The sequence below is a fragment of the Mytilus edulis genome, chromosome 9, assembly GCF_963676685.1.
Source record: "Mytilus edulis chromosome 9, xbMytEdul2.2, whole genome shotgun sequence".
NCBI lineage: Eukaryota > Metazoa > Mollusca > Bivalvia > Mytilida > Mytilidae > Mytilus > Mytilus edulis.
Genome location: NC_092352.1, coordinates 6145913 through 6171259, shown reverse-complemented (window position 1 = coordinate 6171259; position 25347 = coordinate 6145913). Strand labels below are relative to the sequence as shown.

The 25347-nt window shown below is 33.3% G+C and overlaps 3 protein-coding genes across 3 annotated transcripts; 1 reads left to right on the top strand and 2 right to left on the bottom strand.

The window, feature by feature from the left end:
- Positions 1–340: 340 nt before the first annotated feature.
- LOC139489411 (uncharacterized) lies at positions 341–1774 on the bottom strand. Its single transcript, XM_071275729.1, has one exon. It carries the CDS (start codon positions 1772–1774, stop codon positions 341–343), a length of 1434 nt encoding a protein of 477 aa, XP_071131830.1.
- Positions 1775–1795: 21 nt separating this feature from the next.
- LOC139489410 (uncharacterized) lies at positions 1796–4012 on the bottom strand. Its single transcript, XM_071275728.1, has one exon. The coding sequence runs from the start codon at positions 4010–4012 to the stop codon at positions 1796–1798; it is 2217 nt and encodes a 738-aa protein (XP_071131829.1).
- Positions 4013–9304: 5292 nt separating this feature from the next.
- LOC139489465 (heterogeneous nuclear ribonucleoprotein H2-like) lies at positions 9305–25032 on the top strand. The gene is made up of 10 exons (XM_071275862.1): positions 9305–9444; positions 15387–15474; positions 15686–15844; positions 16079–16222; positions 17964–18102; positions 18765–19003; positions 19860–20122; positions 21809–21950; positions 23674–23814; positions 24410–25032. Exons 2-10 carry the CDS (start codon positions 15387–15389, stop codon positions 24592–24594), a joined length of 1500 nt encoding a protein of 499 aa, XP_071131963.1. The 5' UTR covers positions 9305–9444; the 3' UTR covers positions 24595–25032.
- Positions 25033–25347: the final 315 nt, after the last annotated feature.

The window sequence follows — 25347 nt, the reverse complement described above, 5'->3', positions numbered from 1 at the left end:
TACCTACCTTTTGCGGAGGCGGCGGAGGAGGAGGCGGCATGATATCTTCCTTTTGCGGAGGAGGAGGAGGAGGAGGAGGGGGAGGAGGAGGCGACATGCTATCTTCCTTTTGCGGAGGAGGCGGAGGCGACGGAGTCGACTGTGGATATACACCATTGCTCTGTAGATATGGTTGACTAATTCCATGTTTATTTCTATGATGTCGCAACATATTATCTTTTCTTGAAAATCCTATCTCACACACGGGACAAGTATTAGACATTATAAAGAGCTCTCTAAACACGTCCGCTTCCTTCAAATGATAGACGTAGAGTGATTAAAATATTGATTTTCATCCTTATTATATTCTCCAATGTCCATAGGCCAAACTTTGTATCCCATCATCTAGTAAGTATCTTTTATCATCATAAGGGGATAAGCCCAGTTTGTTGATTGATATATTATATAACGTATGGTCATATGAACGGATCTGTGTCATGGTAGACATGTGGATTTCTTTGTTGAATAAACTTTGTTTATAATGTTCATGTCTTGTGTCATGTTTGATCACACTCTTCTTTATACCCTTCGCTGTCTTCTTCTCGCATAGTTTTTTATTTTCTTCATATATCAATGAGTACATCTTTGACTTGAGACCAACAAATTCCTGTATGGGAATACCATGTGTTTCGTCTTTCATCTTTCCTAACACCTTTTTATTCAAAGTGCTATAAAGACCATGTTCAGGGTTATACTCTGACGTATCAAACAAGTGTTTGTCCTCCATCATATCTTGATATATATCATCAGTGTTGATGTTGTAGCATAGCGAGTCAGTGTCCGTAAACAAGAGTGTTGCTCTAGATCCATATTTATCCTTCATGTAATTATAATGAAAATCGTACATAAGTGTCTTTGACAAATCGAGTATAGTGAATCCCACGTAAATAGGTCTGTTTAAGTATAATCGTTGTTTCAGCATGTGAACAGCCACCAAGTCGTCGTTGAATATTTTAAAGGCATGAAATGTTGGTTTGCTGATTAATTTTCTGGCCTTTGATTGGTCATTCAAAAGTTTTATATCTGTTCTCTTCCTTAAATTTTCCATCGTCTTTCCAAAGACTGCATTATTCATGAGTTTGAAAAAGTCCTTTTCGAACTCATTTGTTGCAAGTTTTCTCTTCTCTGTGTTGAAATCAATATATGTCTTTAGCCAGGGTCGTTGTTCGAATGTCATGACTCTATGGATCTTTGTTAGTTTCATTCCAAGTGATAAGTAGAGCTTTAAATTTCTGTAATGTACCACGTATTTTTGCTTTGGATGTAAATTTGGTATCAATTTTTCTGTTGAGGTACCTTTTAAGCTCAAATCGTCCAATAGCTTTTTCGCATAGGGTGATAACATATCATTTGTGACCTCCAATTTTTCTGGAGCAAGTGGATATTCGTTGTGGTCGTCGTGTAGCTCTCTTGGATATTCTAAGTCAACTTCTAATATATAACCATTTTCACTGTCGTCTGCAATGTCACATATGTTTAGGTTCTCAATTTCAGAATCGTTGATCCATCTGAAACCTTCAACTGGAAGTGCCTGTGACATGGCCCATCCGTATAAGTTGTTGGCATCTAGGTACATCACGTGATTAATGGGTTGATTTGGATCGTAGCTTGGTACATGTTCATTGTTAGCTTTGGCATGGCGATGGGATATCATTGATATTCCACCTCTTAAACCTTTCTCTATAAACAAATGCATGTCTATGTCAGTGAGTAATTCCAACTTGACACCTGTCATTTTCAAGGCAGCTTGCCAGGCTTAACCGGGCGAGGTATAGAAATGTGCAGCATCCAGTCCATAGTAGTTGAGACAGATCTCCCTGAAATTTTCAAAGACGTCGGCTAATGCAAGGACATCTGATAGAACGTATAGATCGTGGTACTGTCCGAGATTCTGTATGTTAAACAATTGCCATACCTGTTGTGCATGCGCATAGTCCAGTGTGGTTATACCTTCTCCCGATAGTGTACTATAAAAATCTTCAATCGGTGGTAGTTGAGTTTCCACAAACTTTGCCTCGGAATCAAAATACTCGTATGGGTATACTTGTTTACGCAGAAGTAGGCTTATCCGTTCTTCTCCAAAGTGGCTTGTCATGTGTCTAAATTTACTCGAACCTTCTTTTGCGAGATTTTCCACGAGCTTTTGTAAAGAGGAAGACATAAACTGGAGTGAGTCTATAAAGTCCATACATCCCAATGAAAAAGAAATATACTTTTCCATATTATTAGCGATACAATTCAGCTGCTTTCCTTCAACTTTTCCAATAGCTTGCATAATCAAATGACTATCATATCCTCTCAGATTGTGAAAAACCACTGGAATTCGACCTGTAAACTTATAATTGATATTACAGTCGTTATGAGCTGCCCCTCTAAATTTTCCAGTCACGTGACAATGATCTCGTACTCTAATGTCTGCTAGTTCTTTTTTACATATGTGACACATGGTTGCCTTCTTAAAGGATTGCCAATCACTCCCAGTCATGATCATGGGTTCGCAATGCTTAAATTTCTGTTCTATTTTTTCCTGTTCTTGTACCATACACTCCACAAATTTATCAGCAGCATCAGCACCCCGATACACTACTGGTTCATTTGATGTTTCAGGTGTCAGACCTACCACTTTGTAAGCAAAGCCACACGGTACATGTTTTGTTGTCTTTTTCGTCTTCTGATCACATTCGTTACTATCAACTATTGGTTCTTGAAGACACTCAAAATCTGCATATATGATGTATGGCACCTTAAGCTGTTTCCTAATATCTTTGTAATGTAACCACTTATTGTCCTCAGTTGGGAGTTCAATTTTCTGTGGTCCGTGGGTTTGGCAGTATGGTAGGTGGTTGCTTAATATTCTTTCTTTGGTAAATCCGTGTAAGCAGTATGGGCAGTAAAAATGTCGTCCGTGATGTGTGTGCTGGTCACCTAACAACCGATTAAGATTTTTAATCCAGCAAAAATGTGACTTTTTGTTGTCCGATATCATGAGTAAATTAACATGTTGTTCAAATCGATGTTTTGAAATATGTATAGGGAATACTTCGCCTTTGTCGAATCCAAAGACATTAAGAGATATTTCATTCTGCTTTTCGAACTTTGGTATGTCAGTTAATTTCACAGGAAACATGATGGTATCAAAGTTTAAGCTTGAAGCGTGTTCCTTGTATTTCCAAACTCGCTCTCTGTGACATTTCGCTGGGTAAATTGCTGCCAAAATCGACCACATGAAACATTTGCTATCTTTGTTTTTCACATTGACTATTGCATGTTTAGATCTAAGTTTGATTGGAAGTGGAATATAACTTGAGCCTTTTAGTGGTCTGTAACGTGCCATGTGTATTGTAAGATCTACCACTTTATCTACCGTCCAATTACTCCCTTGTCGCTGATATTCAATGAAAGATGTATACATCTTTTTGATAGATTCCTTTAATCCGGCATCGATATCCTCCAATTTTAAACTGGTCTGGCATTTTCCCCGGAAATGCGGCTCTGCAGTTTCTATGGCATCTTCTTTTCGTCTGCTCATTTTAACCTTCATAGATAGATACCACTTCAATCCACCTCTTTCATTAATTTTACGCTTGATGACATTTTTAACATCATCATATCGGCTTTTTAGGAATGACATTGGATCAAATTTATTCAATCCTTTTGCATCGATCGTATGTGTTTCAACGGTTCCATTGAGCGCTTTGAAGTTGCATGGATCCGTCTTTTCATTTGTTTCTGTACTAGTCGTAGTAACACCACCACCCTTTTGAACTGGTTGTTTGTCATGGTTTCGCTTATGGCGTTGGTAGTTGTCTTTTCTTGAAAATACCATATCGCAGGTGGGGCAATGCCATTTCATTCCAGTATGAACCGATCTCCTATGGCGCATTAAACTCTCTTTATGGGAAAACGATTTTCCGCATACACCACATTTGATTGGAGATTTTGTCATCTTGACTTTTTTCGACGCTGGTTCCATCTTTTTAGCCTGAAACGTGAAAGTGTGCTTAATATTGTTAAAGAATTTTTATTTTTATTATTATTAGTTTTCATAATATGATACAGACAACCAGTCATTATTCATATCAAAGGAGCCTATCGCCACTGGTACTCGCCCACGGGTCGGAAAAACGACTCCTCAGTCTACCGACCGTATGGGTTCCCAGTCTTGATACTGATATGAATAACGATCTGATTGATATTCAAGAATGTTTGACTAAGGCTTTCGCCAAAGTAGTCACCGCCCGTCAACATTTCCATCACTGGAAACAGAGCTGCTCTCGCAGTTAAGCAAGACTGCAAAGGTTTTGGTCGGAGAGGTCTTCCTGACTATAACGGGGCATGCCACATGACACTTCCTCTCCATTGTTAGCTACATGACACTGCCCTAAGTCAGTACACCTTACCAGTGCAGGAGACTACTTCAAACTTTCGAGAACTCAAAATTAAAATACAGCCTCCCCCCTTTTATTTATTCATTCTAAAGATATGCATCTGTCAATTCCATTTAATTGTTATTCGTAAAATTAATTGGTAATTTAAAAACAAAATTTATCAAGAAAACTGTAATTCATATCATACAATCTTTTACTATTAAACGTTAAATAATTGTTTAAAATAAACAAATTATTAGCCATAACCTTTAAATCCTTAAGATACTGCTAATGTAAATTTGATTTCACCTTTAGAGTGTCATCGATAAGACTGTACGAGCCCCGCAATTCACAGCGTTTATATAGCAGAATTTTCATAAATTTTGGAAATTCCGTAATTTACGTAATCTGATTGGTTAATTTCAAATCCGGCAAATTTTTTCGATCGATAATCAGTTCAGTCTAATTTACCTGTTGGAGCGATCAGACGTATTTTTCTTTGCTAGCAAGGCAAAAAAAAAAAAAAATTAAAAAAAAATAAAAAATTCTGCAGTCTGTCCTGATGTAATACAATATAGTTTGAAATAAAAGCATTTATTAATGAATAAGTTTATCGAAAATGAATAAAAGTTTAAGTATAGCCTAATTAAAAAAAAAAAAAAAAAGAAAGGGTTGAAATAATCATTATTTGAAAAGATTTACTTGACATTTTTACATTAATGGTCATTCACCCACGTACTTAATCACACCAGGTTATTGGGGTCAACAGAAGGTGTTGAAATGTCTTGTTTGTCAGTTTGGCATTTTATAGTAAAAGGATTTCAGTTTAAAAGTTAATATGATCGAGGAAATAATAAAACAAGTTTTCAATGTATACTATATATTATATGATTAACTTAACGGAGGGATTATAGTTGGATATTAAAACAATAAATAACAGTATGTATCATCGAATACCTTAAAATTTACTACTTGATAAATCTCATCTTTGTAAGAATAATACTATTTAATTCAACTTATATTATGATTTACTTCTTTCGAAAGACTGCATAACGTGACAATGTTTATTATATTTTCAACATGGCGACTACATTTAAATCGGATTATTGACAAGTCTAAACTTGATTATGACACAGACAAGTTTACGCACACTTTCAGTGATTTAGCAATTATATATTCGAAATAAAATACTTAAAAAAAAAAAATCAAACCAAAAATATTAAGATACATTATACTAAATAGTGTCAATAATATAACGATTTTTAAATGATTTGTATAAGAATTCAATATGGCGGATTTATTGACACGTATCAACATGTTAAAGGTCACTACGTACACTACTGGTCAAGTTTAAACACGCTTTCAATATTGATTTAATAATCATGTTATCAGAGATAGATAGCCGTAGGTGAATATGTAATACCAGAGACATCTAATAATGATCTGTAAATACACACTAAGGTGGGGTTTTCCTGTGTACCTATTAATAGACTGGGAATTTTCATCAAATATATAGAAAATATATATATATATTATATACTTATTCAATAACGCCAATTAATTAGCTGTAATTAGTAACACTTGATAATGACCTTATCTAAAGAAATTAATTAATTAATGTCGTAATACTTAAAATGACGTCATAAAAATTAGCCTCACATCGGGAGGCTACCTCTTAGGAGGCTACCTTTTCCCCATAGGGTTAACATTAGAAAAAGTGGCCCAGAATGCCCACTTCCCCCACTACTACTACAATCCCCTTCCTTTCACGAATGTGACCTACCGAACAAGACCAGTTTATCGGGTTAGTAATCACATGAGCAACACGACGGGTGCCACATGTGGAGGAGGATCTGCTAACCCTTCCGTCGTACCTGAGAACACCCCCAGTTTTTGATGGAGTTTGTATTGCTTAGTCTTTAGTTTTCTATGTTGTGTCTTGTGTACTATTATTTGTCTGTTTGTCTTTTTCTTTTTATACGACCGCAAAAATTGAAAATTTTGTGGTCGTATATTGCTATCACGTTGGCGTCGTCGTCCGTAGTCGTCGTCGTCCGAAGACTTTTGGTTTTCGCACTATAACCTTAGTATTTTAAGTGAATAGAAATCTATGAAATTTAAACACAAGGTTTATGACCATAAAAGGAAGGTTGGGATTGATTTTGGAAGTTTTGGTCCCAACAGTTTGGGAATTAGGGGCTAAAAAGGGCCCAAATAAGCATTGTCTTCGTTTTCGCACTATAACTTTAGTTTAAGTGAATAGAAATCTATGAAATTTTGACACAAGGTTTATGACCACTAAAGGAAGGTTGGAATTGATTTGGGGATTTTTGGTCCCAACAGTTTACCAAAAAGGGGCTCAAATAAGCATTTTTCTTGGTTTTCGCACCATAACTTAAGTATAAGTAAATAGAAATCTATGGAATTTAAACACAAGGTTTACGACTATGAAAGGAAGGTTGGGATTGATTATGGGGTTTTTGGTCCCAACAGTTTAGGAATAAGGGGCCCAAAGGGTCCAAAATTAAACTTCCTTTGAATTCATCAAAAATTGAATAATTGGGGTTCTCTGATATGCCGAATCTAACTGTGAATGTAGATTCTTAATTTTTGGTCCCATTTTCAAATTGGTCTACATTAAGGTCCAAAGGGTCCAAAATTAAACTAAGTTTGATATTAACAAACATTTAATTCTAGGGGTTTTTTGATATGCTTAATCTAAACATGTACTTAGATTTTTGATTATTGGCCCAGTTTTCAAGTTGGTCCAAGTTGGAGTCCAAAATTAAACTTTGTTTGATTTCAACAAAAATTGAATTCTTGGTTTTTTTTTTATATAAAGACATAAGACACTCTAGACATAAAGCTTTATTTATAGTCGGCACATGCAAATTATACAAGTACAAACATAAGCTCTGAAGACTACTTTTGAAAATGACAGAGCAACAAATAAAACAAAACATACATACCAAGTTATCCACACGTAAATTAAACATATAAAGCAAGAGTTCATATCAGTATTTAAACATACAGCTTAGAAGTTCTTCACACTGGCGAATCTAGAAATTTTCATAAGTGGGGGCCCACTGACTGCCTAAGGGTGGTCCGCTCCAGTCACGCTTCAGTGATTCCCTATATAAGCAACCAAATTTTTTCCCAAAAAAGGGCCCCCCTCCTAAATCCGCCTCTGCTTTAAAGCACATTACAAGTCAAACACACACTCAAACATGTACTTATGAGATAAAAATACAAAAGCAAAAATAAAATGGTTTGCACACTAAAAGCACATATTGATTAGTTTGTTACAAAAATTAGCACAAAGCAGCAGAAGCACTACAGTAAAGATAACAAAATAAATTTTCCATGCTGAAAATAAACATTAAACCAAAAATAAAGGTGTACCACAAGGGTCAATTCTTGGCCAGTTCTTTCAATGTCTTCATAAATGACATATTTCATTTTATACAAAAAAGCACCATTTATAATTATGCTGATGACAACACTGCATATAGTGATCATGATTCAGATAAAGTTGTTGAAAGTTTAGAAACTGATAGTTTAAATCTAATAAACTGTGTTTTTTTTTATAAATTTACTGAAGGCTAATCCTGAAAAATGCCAGGCTATAGCCATTGAAAAAAAAACCCAAATAAACATAATTTGATATTTAATTTAAATGGAAACAAAATTCTTGTGAAGAAAATGTTAAACTTCGTGGAATAACTATAGATGCGGCCTTAAACTTTAACAATCATATATCTGAAATATGTAAAAAGGGCATCAAGATAATTAAATATTCTAAAACGCATGGGTAAATATTTAAACAGGCTAGTAAGGTTAACAGCATACTACTCATTCATTCTTTCAAATTTTAACTATTGTCCAGTAATTTGGCACTACTGTAGCTATAAAAAAATCTTTTAAAATGGAAAAAGTTCAAGAAAGAGCTCTAAGATTCATTTATGTAGATTATGATAGTCTATATACGAAAAACTGCTAGAAAAATCTAAATTACTATCTAAAGAATTAAGGAAGAATAAAAACAATTGCAATAGAAACATTTCAAAATAATTCACAAAAAAAGTCCGAGCTACCTTCATGATTTGATTGATATGAAAATTAACAAGAGTCCGAACTACTAAGTATGGCTTAAGATCGTTTCGCTATAATGCTGCACAAATCTGGAATGAGGTGATGAACTAAGTCTATGTAGAATGGAAACATCTTTTGACCAATTAAAAAAATTGGTACAAACATGAGTACTAAGTAACAGCTCACGCCAGTGCAGTATAAAGTGTTTATGCCTGTGTCTGAGGCCTGTGTTTATTTTATTTTTTATTTTTTGTGTGACTTTTTGATTTGTGCAATCTTATTATTTACTTGTGCTATGTTTTAAGTGCACTATGCTCTTAAATTATATATGTCATTTATGGTATATTATTATGCATTATATGTTTAAAATTGTGTTGTTTTCATGACTTATCGGTATAATTTACAAATATATAAACTCATCATAGATACCAGGACTAAATTTTGTATATACGCCAGACACGCATTTCGTCTACAAAAGACTCATCAGTGACGCTCGAATCTAAAAAAGTTAAAAAGGCCAATCAAAGTACGAAGTTAAAGAGCATTGAGGACCAAAATTCCTAAAAGTTTTGCCAAATTCAGCTTAGGTAATCTATGCCTGAGGTAGAAAAGCCTTAGTATTTCAAAAATATCAAAATTTTGTTAACAGTTAAGGTAGTCTGTTTCCCGGCCGTTATTGAAATTCTTGACAATATTTGTATATTCCGAAGGATTTTATGAAGGACGTCATTTAGTGGTCGGTGTCTTGGCAGGTGCGCGTTTTTTTCTCTTTGTCCGTTGCGGTCTTATATATAATGAATCTGTACATCGGTTATCGGTTACAAACCCTGATCCAGAACCGTACACAGCAAGCCTCATTTTCACTCTTTTTGTAAAACACGCTCCAGCCATTGTTGATAGAAAGAAACCCACAAAAGACTAAAAGAAAACTCCACCATTATCAAAGGTTGTTGTATAAATAATAAGCGAATCTCTTCATATGCTTATATGGCCCAGACTTGAGACGAGTTTGTGTATCTAAACTAATCCTTCTATATCGGATATAGCCCCACAGGACGCAATTACGACTGGACACAATTACGAACGATTTCCAATGTTTGCCCTCTGAGATCATATTTGTTTATATTTATCAATAAATGTTTTTATAAATAAAAACCCTATTAAAAATCCCTTGTTTTCATGATAATACAATTTATGTGCACTTGGTGAATGTTGATGACGATGACAAAATCATTCTGAAAATATTATAAGAACGGCAATCTGACCTGGAAGTTATATAAAACAATACATAAAGGTAAGTGCATATTGCCTTCTTTTGTTAATATATAGAAAGAAAAATATCTCCTGATTCTGTTCATATGCGTGATGCCTTTTATCATGCCCAAATAACCCCACAATTGACGTTTTTTAGACTCTTGTGAACCTATTTATGGCCAAAAGAAAATATGTTAATTTTATTGAAAAGTCCAGAGAACTCCGAAAGAAATGTTGACCAATATAAAAAAAATCATAGATGAATGATAAGTACACCACCGAAATGGATAAACTTGAATTTAGTGCTCCTTTAAAGGAGGAACTTACACAAAAACAAAAAAAATCAGAAATCTTTCCTTTACACATGACCGACATTTCGTCTGCAACCACTGCTGAAGTAATTGAAGTAAAAAACAAACTTGTGCTTTTTATTTTCCTATGAAAATGTGTTTGAGATAAAGATTAATGTATGCTTTATCAATATAGACTGTTGTCATTGATTTCTTCTGCAAGATATATCAATATAGTGCTGTTCGGAATTGCGTCCATATGTGGCTCTCTTGACCCGTTAAACGAGGTCTCGCAAATCTTACTAAAGTATCCCAACGTGCATAAAAATTTATGTGGGATATGATGCAAAATGGAAAGCCTTCATACATCTTAAATTCTATGGTATAAAAAATTCAAGAAAAGTAGTCTACATAAAAAAAATATTAATCGCAGTTCAAAAATCGTTCGTAATTGTGTCCGGTGAGGCTAGACTTTATCAAAAGAAAAGGCACATTTCCTGCTAAATTTTGCTAGACTGTTTTTAGTTTGAGCTGAATAAGGTTGCTGCAGATATGTTACCAATTGCATTTTTTCTTGCCACATTTCTGTAGTCTCTTGCAGATTGCATTATGAAATTTAGACATTATAAGAGTATAGTAAATTTTATGCACTTCACGGTCAGTCGTATCACGACAGATGCAGGCTACTGTTAGCATCAAATTGGTTAAAATTGTACATGGATTCGTCAAAATAAACTTACTGTGATTTGTCAGAGCTCTCAAATAATTGTTGTTACCGTTATTATTGTGTAAAAAAATAAGTTTGGTGGTAACTTTGTCATGTCTGTCCATGTAAGTGCAGGGTTTGAAATTAGCAAGGGCCCACTCGCCAATAGGGCTCTTCACGGTTAGTTCGGCCATATTGGATAGGGGGCAGATTTTCATAATAGAGGTAAAAATGGTGTGAAAAATACGGGAAAACATCATTAAAACAGAGCTGTTGCTTGGAAACACACATAGGATTTCCCACACTTTCATACCATTTCCACCTCCTTCCAAAAAATCTGCCCCCTATCCAATATGGCCGAACTAACCGTGAAGAGCCCTATTCTCAGATCTGCAGTGACATCACAACATGAAACTGACCAATCAATAATTAGCATTTGTGTTATGTAAACAATGTTGAGAGGTGATGCGGATAAGAATCCTCTAGATTTTCCAGACTTTAATGCAAATTAATTTAATTGATATATATCGTTTCCAGTTGAATATAGTAATTTTACTCTTTTAATATTTTTAAAGGCACTATATAATATCTCCATTTTGATTTTTAACATACTATAACCTCTGGTTAAAAAATAATCGGCAATATAAATAATCAGTAATCACATTCAAAGAGATGAAAAATCTAGAGGATTCTTGTTGGCATCACCCTCTGAAAAATGTAAATGCCAGGATTTGCGGATCTGAGAATAGACCGAATAATTATGTCTCTTTGTGTGGGTACAAAGGGTTTGACACTAACATTAGAGTTGATGTAGTCCACAGGACAACCAAGAAAAAATTTTGGGTAGTCCTGGTAGTCCACCTCTATCACCGGTGAGGGCCGCAACGCGGCCTGAACTAGCTAGGGAGGTTTGGGGGCATGCCCCCCCACGAAAATTTTTCGAAATAAGATGCAATTTCCTGCCATCTGAGCACCTCAAAAGCACACAAATGTTCATTTGAGTTTTGAAAATATTTTGGTTTTTTTTTCAGATAAATTAAAGTTGACATTCAGTGAATAAATTTTATTACTCCTGAACTTTTACCGTCAGAAAATTTTGAAAAATGAAATGCAAAATCTGCAATCTGAGACAATTTCTAAGGCCTTGTTAGGTGGAGTTATTTGACCTTTTATTCCAGGATTATTTAGAAAAAAGGATAAAAATAAGTCAAAGTTTTCATTAATTCTTCAAACAGTTTATAAGATTTTTCTTGTAGTGATACAATGTCTTTGTTTGTGAACTAGAGGTCAACTTCATCATCACTGTTGAAAGCAAATCAGTGGATATGTTGCTATTATTTTATAATGGTTATATTCTCCCACTGATAGATTATTGTTGTATTATTTTGAGTGGTTGTGCTAAAAATGAGCTAGTCAGAATAATGAAATTGCAGAAAATGGCTGCAAGACTTATTTTAGATGCTGATCCACTTTCATCATCAGCTCCACTGTTTAAACAGCTTGGATGGATGACAGTTGAGAACAGAATCTCATACCACAAATCAGTTTTGATGCATAAATGCCTTAAGAATGAAGCCCCTGTATATCTCCCTGAAAAGTTTAAAGAATTGCCAGAAATAAACCAATATTGTTTGAAAAATGTCTCTTGCAAAAATTTACAAGTTTACAGAGCTTTATAAGAAATCTTTTATATATTCAGGATCTATTTTATGGAATAACTTACCAATATCCATGAAAAAATCAACCTCAAGTACAAGCTCATTCAAAAAAGATTTAAAAAAATTACTTGATGGAACATTAAGAAGCTGTGCATTTTTAATATGCATAATAATTTTCACACATTTACTCAAACTTATGATATTGTTGATGCCAATACTATACATGTCATATATGAATTTGTAACTTTTACCTGTTTTGAAAATTGTATATTTCATAACAATTTTTTATTTCATTATTCATGTATGTGTGTCTGTTTGATATTTTGTAATTGTTTGTTATATTTCATTGTATTTCATGAGGGCCTCAGGGAAGATTAGCTTTACAGCTAACTGTGTAACCCTCTTTAAATAAAGAATTATTATTATTATCATTATTATTAAAACAAAATGCCTTTAATACCATTTTGAATTACATGCATATATGTTTTTTTTTAATAAGAACGCCACCAAAAAATATTGTTGGCTTTTTTTTCAAGCTACCTCTTCCTGTTTCTTTTTTTAGGGGTAATAATTTTTTTTTTCCAAATTTGGGAAGTATTTTTTTTTAACTCTGACACCTACGTTTTTATTGTAGGTAGTCTTTATTTAGTACGTACAAAAGAACAGCCAGTAATCATTGGATATTGTAGATCATATAAATAGTCTTGACCTATTTATTAGTACAAAAAAACAGCTAGATATCATTGGATATTGTATATCATTCCAGTATTCTTGACCTTTTTATCTGTACAAAAAAATGGACAGAAGTCATTGGATACTGTAGATCATTCAGGTTGTCTTGACCTATTTATTTGTACAAAAAAAAAACCAGCCAGTAGTCATTGGATACTACTGTAGATCATTTAGATAGTCTCGACTCTTGACCTATTCATTTGTATTAAAAAAAAACAGTCAGTTGTCATCTTCACTTCACACACTCATATACTAATATCAATTATATGCTTACGAGACATGTTGCAATGTTCAACTTTTACGGTATGTGAAAATCAAGACTTGCATAAAAAATATCCCAATATTAGAGGCAGTGGCGTCATTTTTCCTCATAGCTATAAGCTCTGATTTTTGTTGTTGTTGAAAAAAAATAAAATTAAATAGCCAAATGATGAAAAGAAAATATGAAATGACAAATGTACCCACACAAGAGACAGATTATTCGGTCTAACTTGCCAATGGTCCCTAACATTTGGTATGGACTCCCAAAGTTTCTGCTTTTCTTGTATAGAACTACATGTATATAAATTGGCTACAAATATATATTAAGCTGTGGGCTACCATTGCCAAAATCTTAACTTCAATCCCTGAAGTGTAGTACACCTTGTCGCTACAAAATGTATATAGCCTGTGGTATCTCGAATGACCGAATAACACTGTTATATCCAAATAACACTTGTAATGATTGAATAACACATGGAATTTAAATGTTAGCAAATATTGGTTATTAAATAATAGTATATTATTGATTTATTTTATAGCTTAAGCCATGGAAAAATAATTGATGGTTTCCCCTAACCTGACCGGGTCATTTTTTTATCGATGGGTCATTTAATTTTTCTGTAAAAAAAAAAACAAAAAAATTAAATTTTTATTTTTTTTTTTTTTTTTTTTTGCAGACACAACTTCAAGTATGGAAAATATGCAAGATTATAGTTCCGCTACAGAAACAAAACAGATATAAAATGGTTACAAAAAAAAAAAGCATGCCTGCCGGTTCTTTAAAATTTTCCCATGTTAGGGGAAACCAACAATTAATTTTCCATGGCCTTTTATGATTTACAGAATGCAGATAAGTTCAAAAAGAACTTTTTAAATTTAGTGTCTACATCCAACATGGAGACCGCGGAAATCACAATGGCCACCATGTTGAAAGTACACACTAAATTTAAAATGATCTTTATGAACTAATCTGTTTTCTGTAAATAATTTTTAAGTTTTAAAATACATCGATAATATATAATTACTTAATAATCAATGTTTAAAAGTAATCAATATGCGCTAATATTAAAATTTCAAGTGTTATTCGGTCATTACAAGAGTTATTTGGATAATAACAGTGGTATTTGGTCATTCATGTTACCATATAGCCCTTATTACTGGACACATCAAAGGTTCCTGTATAAAATTTACCTCATTATTCAAAATATCTGAAGCCACAGTGGAAAAGTGATTTTTGTATGTTGTCCAAGTTCAAACAGGGCAGAACCTCTGGTCAACTGTGACGTACATTTAGGAGATAACTGTATTGTATTTTAAGCTCAGACGGCATCAATTGGGGATTTGATGGTTGCAAATTAAGTTTACTGGCGATGTGTTAGCAGAGACAGTAAACAGGTATTTGCGACCATCAAATCCCAAATTGATGCCGTCGGAGCTTAAAATATAATATTGTTATCTTCATTCTAATGAAACTGACATAAAACATGTATTTAAAATCTGTCATATGCCCTCTGCACTTGCGCGTATGTCCCATAGCATCAAGTGTCAATTGATGCCATGTAAAAAAGTGACGTCATCCAATTAAAATGAACGTTACAAAAGTTGTTGTATTAGAATTTCAATTAGCGTTGATGTGCATTGGAGTCTTAAGCATGGTGAGAGATTGGCTGAATTTTGTAAGCGTGACAAGTGAAAGTTGCTTTTTTTTCTTCATGGAACAAGTGAAATTACAAGCTCTTTTTTTATTTTTGCGGTCGTTTATTGGTATCCCGTTGTGGTCGCCATTTTGCTGAAAAAATTATTTGAAAGCCAGGGATGAGTAAATATGGCAGTCCTATTCACCTTTGAAGATTTTATCATGATTTTGACAGCTAATTTAATTTTAGTTTTTATGTTCATAAAGCAGATGTTCTCTCAACATACATGTGTGTAAGGTAATTATGCCATTGGAATCAAGTGACTTTTAACTTTTTTACCTTTGTTACAGATGTCAGCAGAAGATTTTGATGGCTGTGTAGTGAGATTACGTGGTCTTCCATGGTCTGCTACGGCTGAAGAAGTACTCAAATTTTTAGGTAAGCACAATTTTATAGGTATAAAAATGTAAAGCACAATTATGACTTATATTTGCAGTTTGTGTTGCGCTTCACTTGATTAAGAAAACATACATAATGCTTCCCTCATGTACTATTCTTGCATCTAGATCTTCTCTGGTAAAAATTTGACAATAAATCACAATGTTTCAATTGCAGACATTTTAGTTATGATTGTTGTTTTAAATTGCAGATGATATAGCTGTTGTTGGAGGAGAGAATGGGGTTCATTTCACATACTCCAGAGAAGGCAGACCAAGTGGGGAATGTTTTATAGAACTTGTTGATGAATCAAATTTACAGAAAGCGCTACAGAAAAATAATGAACATATGGGAAATAGATATATTGAAGGTAATTTACATCTGACACTGCATCATATAAAGTAGAAGAAAAAAACAGGATCACAAAGAAATACCAAATAGTTCTAGAGTTATGAGTAGCGTTTAATATTACTGCTGCTATAAAATTATTATGAATAAAAAACAAAGGATGTTTTGAGACATGAATTGTTGGATTTCTGTTACAGCCTTAGGTTTTACCCTTAAAAGTAAACAGATGATAATTGTTATGTGTTTGTCTTTCTAGTATTTAGATCAAAGAAAAGTGAAATGGAATGGGTAATAAAGAGAGCTGGACCAGGACAAATGCAGGGAACACAAGATGCTGTTGTTAGATTACGTGGTTTACCGTTTGGTTGTTCAAAAGAAGAAATAGCACAGTTCTTTACAGGTCTGTACAGTCATGATGAATGACACCTTTTAAAGGGGTAAATCAATTATCAAAAACATCATACTCAATATTCAGATCCATGTATATGAAGTTAATATTCCCATATGATATTGTCATTTTATTGAATTATATAATTCATTCCATTGTCAATAACAAGGTTTTCTACCTTTGTGGAGTAGAAATCCCCACTACCACTTTCCTCGAAAACTTAAAAAAAACTCCATCATATACAGCACATTCGTCATCCACCATTATTAGGTAATTCAAACAGAAAAGTCTACATGCAAAGAAGAAAAAAAACCATTCGTAAACATACAAACTAAAAAGGAATAAACAGTCTACGGTCAACTTTGACCCTGGGGTTGCAAACATCGGTTTAAGGACAATCACATAATTTATGGACATTAAATTAACTGACAGGATGTATCATATAAATCTGAAGTGTTCTTTTTTATCAGCTACTGGGTAAATTTTACACGACTTAACTTAACTTTTACATTGTTGTAAAGTTAAAATTATACTAATATTGCTATATATAGTCATACACATCTGTACTCAATTCCTGTCTTTTTTTTTTGTTTTGTTTAATTTTAATATATTCATTCAATTCATCATGATGGCCTAGTTGTGGTTTTTTTTTTGTCTTGCCTGTGACAGTCATGGATGTCACACAATCAGTGATATACAAATGTTTAAATGAAAAATAGTTTATAGTTATATTAAGTTGGTTTTAGCAATAAGAAATAGAAATAAAGACTTCTAGTTTAAAGTCTGATATTGTATCAAATGCAAGTATATTATATTTGTATGCAAGAAGTTGTAAATGTGAGTACTAATTGGAAAAAGTTTTGTTTTAAGTTTAATGTATGCTGTAGTAATATATACAGCTGAAATAAAACTGCTTTTAAAGTAAATCATTGCAGTAATTATGCAAAAACTAGTAGAAAATGTCATGATAAATGCCAACTGAATGAAACTAGACAAGTCTCTACTTTATAATTTGTAAGGCAGAATGAACTGAGATCCTCTAAATGACTTGAAAAGAAGAGAAATCACATACCAGTGATGTACTGTTTGATATTTCATGATGATATTTTTTGTTTAACACTTAAATAATAGTGGTTATGAAAAGAAATAAATTGCAGTCTATGCTTTGGTTTAAATATTTATAACAGCAAAGAGAAGAAAACCTATTTGACCCAGCAGTTTCTATCATTTCTTGCTGTTAGAACTGTATTGAATGTCCTTTATTGTAATTGAATAAACCTTGGTGTTATACAAAACTTTTTGCTATATTTTAAAAGGAGGTATGATAAGTGCCACTATTTGGCCCCTGAAATTTATAAAAAAAAAAATCTTAAATCCTGCAAAAATTCAGCAACATTGGTTGGATAATATATTGAATGTCTTGTCCTCACAGTGAGAGATTTCATAATTGAAGCAAGTCCTGTAAATGGAAATTTCACAAGTAGTTTTCAGTTAAATGAAAACTGAATAATAGTCTTAAGCTAAAAGATAGTTCACTTGCATGTGTGAATTTCAAGCTGATTTGGGCTAAATAAACAGTGGACTTATCATATCTTCTCCCTTCTTTAAAAGGGGGAATAATCTATAAAATGTCTTTTATCAAGAATATATTGCAAGAAAAAAGGTTTTAATATTTTCATTTTGAATGGATATTTTAATGCTATTGTATGTGATGACATGCTGATTTTATGTTTTTGTTGGGTTGGGTGTACAGGGTTGGAGATTGTACCTAATGGGATAATGCTACCTGAGGATCGTCAGGGGAGGAGCACGGGGGACGCCTATGTACAGTTTGCATCACCAGATTTATGTGAAAAAGCATTGTTGAAACACAAAGAAAGGATTGGGCACAGGTGGGAGGCTAGGGCCTTACGGGCATTTTCTACTTTTGTGAGCTGTGTCTGAAAGGGCTGGTACGGTAAAGGGAGGATGATGGGTCCACACTGTTGAAGTGGGCCGGTATGGTAAGGGTGGATGTTGGAGAGGGCCGGTGTGGTAAGGGTGGATCAAGGGTCCACACTGGATAACTGGACATGAATGGTAATAATGGGCCTGTAAAGGGTAAATATATGTATATAGCAGTTGATGAGAGGGCAGATACATATACAGGTCCAAGGTACCATTATTGAGTGGGCTCAGATGGGTCATTGGGACCACTGTATGGGAGGTTGGTATGCTGAGGGTGGATGAGAAAAGGGTCCACGGAACCCAAGTGTGGGAGGACATGAAAGTCAGATTAACATTTTAGATGTTATAATATAATATAAAAAAGAAACATAACATTTAATTGAATAAATATAAAGTGAAATCATAAGTTTTCAAGTTCATTTAGCTTAAAAGAAGTTTTGAAATATATATTATAGTAATGTAATAGTCAAGTACATATAGCTGTAAAATTATTTTAAAGTCATTCACACATTCATAGATGATTTAAAGTTTTGAATTGACTGATTTAATTAATATTAAGTTCAGTTTCTGTTATGATGCTTGTATGATAATGTCTTTTTTCCTATAGGTACATTGAAATATTCAAAAGCAGTTTGAATGAAGCTTATGGACAGATAAATCCCTCACGGTCCATGATACGTCCGTTGATGTCTGGCAGTGGTATGGGAGGGGGCGGAGGAGGAGGTATGAATAGACCCTCACCTTATGACAGAGCTGGACGATTTGGTATGGGATCAGGCATGGGTATGGGTGGTGGAGGAGGCAGTATGGGATATGGAATGGGAAGAGGAGGACGCAATGTTAAAGGTATCACATTGTCAATAAGTTATGAAATTTCTACCAGTTTAATCCATTATATTTACTTTACAAATAATCATTTATGATATGGATTTTCAAAAAGCATACACATATCTTTAATATGGTTGTTATGAAAAATAAGGCAAAATGCTATTTATTATTAAAATTTTTATTAGCTTGTATTTTATGTTTAGACAATGGACAGATATTATATACTGTAAATTCAGAAATTATTGCGATTTTTAAAGAAAAAAATTACAATGCAACTTTAAAATATTGCAAATATAACCCTGTCGAATTATTCGCAAAAATAAAAACATTGCAACAATTTGTGAATTTACAGTATTTCTATTGACCTCTAGTCACTCCGTCATACATCTATTGACCTCTAGTCACTCCGTCATACATCTTGTCCACTTCATCAACTGCCTCTTATGAAAAATATTTATATAGCGAAAAGTAAGATCACAAAAATACTGAATTATGAGGAAAATTCAAAACAGAAAGTCCCTAATAAAATGGCAAAATCAAATGATAAAAACATCAAACAAATGGACAGCTGTCATATTCTTGACTTGGTACAGGCATTTTCAAATGTAGAACATTGTACATTGAACCTAGTTTTATAGCACTAAACCTCTCACTTGTATGACAGTCATATGTAATTCATCCTAAATCTTGTTCATACACTTTTAATAGCTTAATTTGGTGTATAAAATTTTTTTTGTTTGTGTTGATATTAGATAAGATATGTTTTACATACATGTTGTCTGCTGTTGTCTTCTCTATGGTCGGGTTGTCTCTTCGACACATTCCCCATTTCCATTTTCAATTTTATGTGTACATTATAATGTTATATAAATAGGATTTTTTGAAGAAGATTTTGATGACTTTGGAAGTGGTTATGGTAGTGGAATGGGAGGCTTCAGTTCGCGAGGACGACGAGGAGGAATGGGCGGTATGGGTGCATCAATGAGACCATCAAGGGGTGGTGGACTAGGATTGGGATCCCTGGGAGCTATGAGACAGAGAGGTGCCACACCTGGTAGTCACTATGTCAGTAAGACTGGTCATTCAGTTCACATGAGAGGATTACCTTTCCAGGCATTAGATACAGATATAGCTGAGGTTAGTTAACAACTCACCTGAGATTTTATCACCTTTATCACCTTTATCACCTTGATTATTTACCTGGTGTGTCAGAATATAATTTTATTTTTTTTAACTTTTGTTTTTAGCTCACCTGGCCCAAAGGGCCAAGTGAGCTTTTCTCATCACTTTGTGTCCGGCGTCGTTTACTTTTACAAAAATCTTCTCCTCTGAAACTATTGGGCCAAATTAAACCAAACTAGGCCACAATCATCATTGGGGTATCTAGTTAAAAAAATGTGTCCGGTGACTTGGACAACCAACCAAGATGGCCGCCATGGCTAAAAATAGAACATAGGGGTAAAATGTAGTTTTTGCCTTATAACTCTGAAACCAAAGCATTTACAGCAATCTGACATAGGGTAAAGTAGTTTATCAGGTCAAGATCTATCTGCCCTGAAATTTTCAGACAAATTGGACAACCCGTTGTTGGGTTGCTGCCCTGGAATTGGCAATTTTAAGGAAATTATACCGTTTTAAGGCTATTATCATGAATATTATTATAGATAGAGATAAACTGTAAACAGCAATAATGTTCAGCGAAGTAAGATTTACAAATAAGTCAACATGACGGAAATGGTCAGTTGACCCCTTTAGGAGTTATTGCCCTTTATAGTCAATTTTTAACCATTTTTCGTAAATCTTACTAATCTATTACAAAAATCTTTTCCTCTGAAACTACTGGGCTAAATTAATCCAAACTTGGCCACAATCATCTTTGGGGTATATAGTTTAAAAAATGTTTGTCCTGACCCAGGCCAACCAACCAAGATGGTCGCCATGGCTAAAAATAAAACATACAGGTGAAATGTAGATTTTAGCTTATATCTCTGAAACCAAAGCATTTAGAGCAAATCTGACATGGGGTTAAATTGTTCATCAAGTGAAAATCTATCTGCCCTGAAACTTTCAAATGAATCGGACAACTGGTTGTTGAGTTGCTGCCCGAAATAAGTAATTTGAAGGAAAGTTTGCAGATTTTGGTTAATATCTTGAATATTATTATAGAAAGAGATAAACTGTAAACAGCAATAATGTTCAGCAAAGTAAGATCTACAAATAAGTCAACATGACCAAAATTATCAGTTGACCGACCCCTTAAAGAGTTATTGCCCTTTATAGTCAATTGTTAACAATTTTCATAAATTTTTGTTAATTTTTGTAAATTTTTAGGAAATATTTTCCACTGTAATTACTGGGCTAAGTTCATTATAGATAGAGATAATTGTAGCAACAAGAATGTTCAGTAAAGAAAGATCTACAAACACATTACCATCACCAAAACACCATTTTGTAATGAATTTATCTTTGTCCATTGTTAATATGCACATAGACCAAGGTGAGCGACACAGGCTCTTGAGAGCCTCTAGTTTTATTTCCAACAATTACAACATGTCAGAATATTATTAACAGTATATCATTTGTTGTCACACCCTCTCTTCATTTTAACTAAAATTGTAATGTATTGATGAATGTGTTTTGTTTAAAAATAAAAAGGAATTTATTAAATTGACATTTTGTTATCAGCCATGTCAGTTTGAAAACTACTTGAGCCTCAGAGTTATATTTCAGGTGCTTTAAAACTATTGGAAATTGATTCAGAATAGCCTTAATTTAAACATGATTCTTCCTTTCCTTTTTCTAATGATTTGTGTAATTTTTCAGTTCTTTTCCCCCTTGGGTATTAAGCCAGTTAGTGTTGAGGTTGAATACGGTCCAAATGGACGACCAACAGGTGAAGCTAATGTAGACTTTGCTGGTCATCAAGAAGCTGTAGAAGCCATGAAAAATCATAAAAAAAATATGCGTAAGTGTAATAAATGATCATGATTGTAATAAAAGATATGGGGTATGAAATCGTAAGTGTAATAAATGATCATGATTGTAATAAAGTATAAAGGATATGGGGTATGAAATCATAAGTGTAATAAATGATCATGATTGTAATGAAGGATATGGGGTATGAAATCGTAAGTGTAATAAATGATCATGATTGTAATAAAGGATATGGGGTATGAAATCATAAGTGTAATAAATGATCATGATTGTAATGAAGGATATGGGGTATGAAATCGTAAGTGTAATAAATGATCATGATTGTAATAAAGGATATGGGGTATGAAATCGTAAGTGTAATAAATGATCATGATTGTAATGAAGGATATGGGGTATGAAATCGTAAGTGTAATAAATGATCATGATTGTAATGAAGGATATGGGGTATGAAATCTTAAGTGTAATAAATTATCATGATTGTAATGAAGGATATGGGGTATGAAATCGTAAGTGTAATAAATGATCATGATTGTAATGAAGGATATGGGGTATGAAATCGTAAGTGTAATAAATGATCATGATTGTAATGAAGGATATGGGGTATGAAATCTTAAGTGTAATAAATTATCATGATTGTAATGAAGGATATGGGGTATGAAATCATAAGTAATAAATGATCATGATTGTAATAAAGGATATGGGGTATGAAATCGTAAGTGTAATAAATGATCATGATTGTAATGAAGGATATGGGGTATGAAATCTTAAGTGTAATAAATTATCATGATTGTAATAAAGGATATGGGGTATGAAATCTTAAGTGTAATAAATTATCATGATTGTAATAAAGTATAAAGGATATGGGGTATGAAATCATAAGTGTAATAAATGATCATGATTGTAATGAAGGATATGGGGTATGAAATCGTAAGTGTAATAAATGATCATGATTGTAATAAATGATATGGGGTATGAAATCGTAAGTGTAATAAATTATCATGATTGTAATGAAGTATAAAGGATATGGGGTATGAAATCATAAGTGTAATAAATGATCATGATTGTAATGAAGGATATGGGGTATGAAATCGTAAGTAATAAATGATCATGATTGTAATAAAGTATAAAGGATATGGGGTATGAAATCGTAAGTGTACTAAATGATCATGATTGTAATAAAGTATAAAGGATATGGGGTATCCATCCACGATACAAAATCAGTACATACACAACAAATAAAAGCAAAGGAACAAGGTTTTATTGCTATTCTTTATCTCAAAGTCACAGTGAGGACTTCAACACAAAACACATACTCTCACCTCACTGCAAGTTCAACACAATAAAGTAAAATTCGTTGCAAATTGCCAAGCATGACAACTGTGTCACTTAAACAATATTTTACTTGGAAAAACAAGAATTCCAGAAGATATCAATAATCATATCAAAAACAAAACAAAACCAAGAGGAGAGACATTTATTATGTCTTGAGTTTTAAGATGAGACAGGATTCTGATTTGAAAGCTTATAATTAAACTTTTTTAATCATATATACAACCACCTTTCAATTTGTTATTTTCCCTTTATTGAAAATGATAAGTTTAAAATTTATAAAATACTGGTCATAATGATTTCAAATAAAAGGTTTCAATAATATTTATTAACATTTTATCTCTGGTGGTTTTGAAAGATGGACATGAGAAGATTATTTAATAGTGTTGATGTACACACATTATATTATTTAACTTTTTTTTTAGAACATAGATATATAGAATTATTTCTGAATTCCACGCAAACTGGGAAAACCAATTATGGAAGTGGTGGAGGTTTTGGTGGATCAAGTTCATCCAGTGGTGGATTTGGTGATGGGGGTTTCAATAATGGAGGTGGATTTGGAGGTAAGATTGGAACGTTTAGCTTGAAATATTGAATGACCAAAGGAGAAATGGATAAAGGCATTTATTTTAAAAACTCTCTTCGTGTTGAATTATCTTTAGCAAATCGAGAAAGTCTTAGTCATGGTGTATATTCACAAACTTATTTGAAAGTAAGATGTCCGTTTTGGTCTGCAGGTTTTTAGGCTGCTGTCTAATTGATGTCTACTCATCTTTTTTAATCCATTTATATACATGTATAAGAACAAGGGTCAAACTTTATATACTGCATTTATTATTATTTATGAATTTATGTAAAATGGAGGAAGTTTTACTAGTTAAAATTGAGAATGGAAATGGGGAATATAGTTGCTCAGAAAAAATGAAATAATGATCAAGTTAAAAAAAAAAAATAACCATAATACTTAACATAAACTAGTACCTTGAATTTTGACATGAGTCATCCTTTAAAAGCATTTGTTAGGTAAACCTCATACATGGTTTTATTTTACTTAATAATTTTGGATGTTCTACTGAGTAGTTTAATTCTTTATACATTGTGAGGAGTTAATTACAGAACAAAAGCATTGCTTCAATACATTTATCTATTTATTTTCAGATGGCTATGATGGTGGTTACGGAGATACCATGAGCGGTGGGGGTGGAGGTGGTATGATGGGCGGTGGCAGTGGCAGCATGGGTGGGGGTGGTATGGGATCAGGGATGGGCGGTGGCTATGGAGGTGGCCCAATGGGAGGAGGAGGTATGGGGGGTATGGGAAATCCAAACTATACAGCATTCTAAACCGACATCCATGACTATCATCTCATTGTACACCATGATCATTACAGAATACATCGTCGTCTGCCATAAATAACATTGATCATTGTATTTATTGTAACATCAGATTACATTTTGTATCTTTATAGTGATCTACCATTTAAACATGTTCAAGACATTTTGTTCATAAACTATGGTATTTAAAGTCGTCAAAGTAAAATTTGCTCATATATGTCTGATTTCTGTCCCATCTTATAGAATATTTGTGTGAACAATGATCTGAAAGTGTTGTTAATTATGTGATCTTTAGTTAATGATTTGTATTTTAGTTGAAGACTTATTTTGTCATTTTCATATCATTTAACCATCATGTCATCATTAAATCTTTTATATAAAACATTATTGTTTCTTTTATGTGATATGCCTATTTGTTTTATATTAAATGCTACCCAAAATAAACAAGTCTTTAATTTGATGCTTTAGCCTGCTGTCTATGATGTTTGTTTTGACAAGAAAGTGAATAAGAAAAGGCAAGATTAGGCCAAAATATTTAACATGCTTCGCTCCGGGTGCAGGAGTTTCTCACTACATAGAAGACCCATTGGTGGCCTTTGGCTGTTGTCTGCTCTATGGTCTGGTTGTTGCTTTGGCATATTCCCCATTTCCTTTCTCAATTTTACGTGTCATTACGAACTTTTTGAACAGGTCATAGGTTTTAAAAAGTTAGTTGATGAAAGGTTTACAACTTTGTTAAGCTTGCAATACAGAAAGAGAGAC

Bases quoted from the DNA above. Each gene is read 5' to 3' on its own strand.
- LOC139489465 (XM_071275862.1), top strand. From the start codon at position 15,387: ATGTCAGCAGAAGATTTTGATGGCTGTGTAGTGAGATTACGTGGTCTT. The intron at 15,845-16,078 runs GTAATTTACATC...TTGTCTTTCTAG, and splicing joins GGGAAATAGATATATTGAAG to TATTTAGATCAAAGAAAAGT. The intron at 20,123-21,808 runs GTTAGTTAACAA...GTAATTTTTCAG, and splicing joins TAGATACAGATATAGCTGAG to TTCTTTTCCCCCTTGGGTAT.
- LOC139489410 (XM_071275728.1), bottom strand. From the start codon at position 4,012: ATGGAACCAGCGTCGAAAAAAGTCAAGATGACAAAATCTCCAATCAAA.
- LOC139489411 (XM_071275729.1), bottom strand. From the start codon at position 1,774: ATGACAGGTGTCAAGTTGGAATTACTCACTGACATAGACATGCATTTG.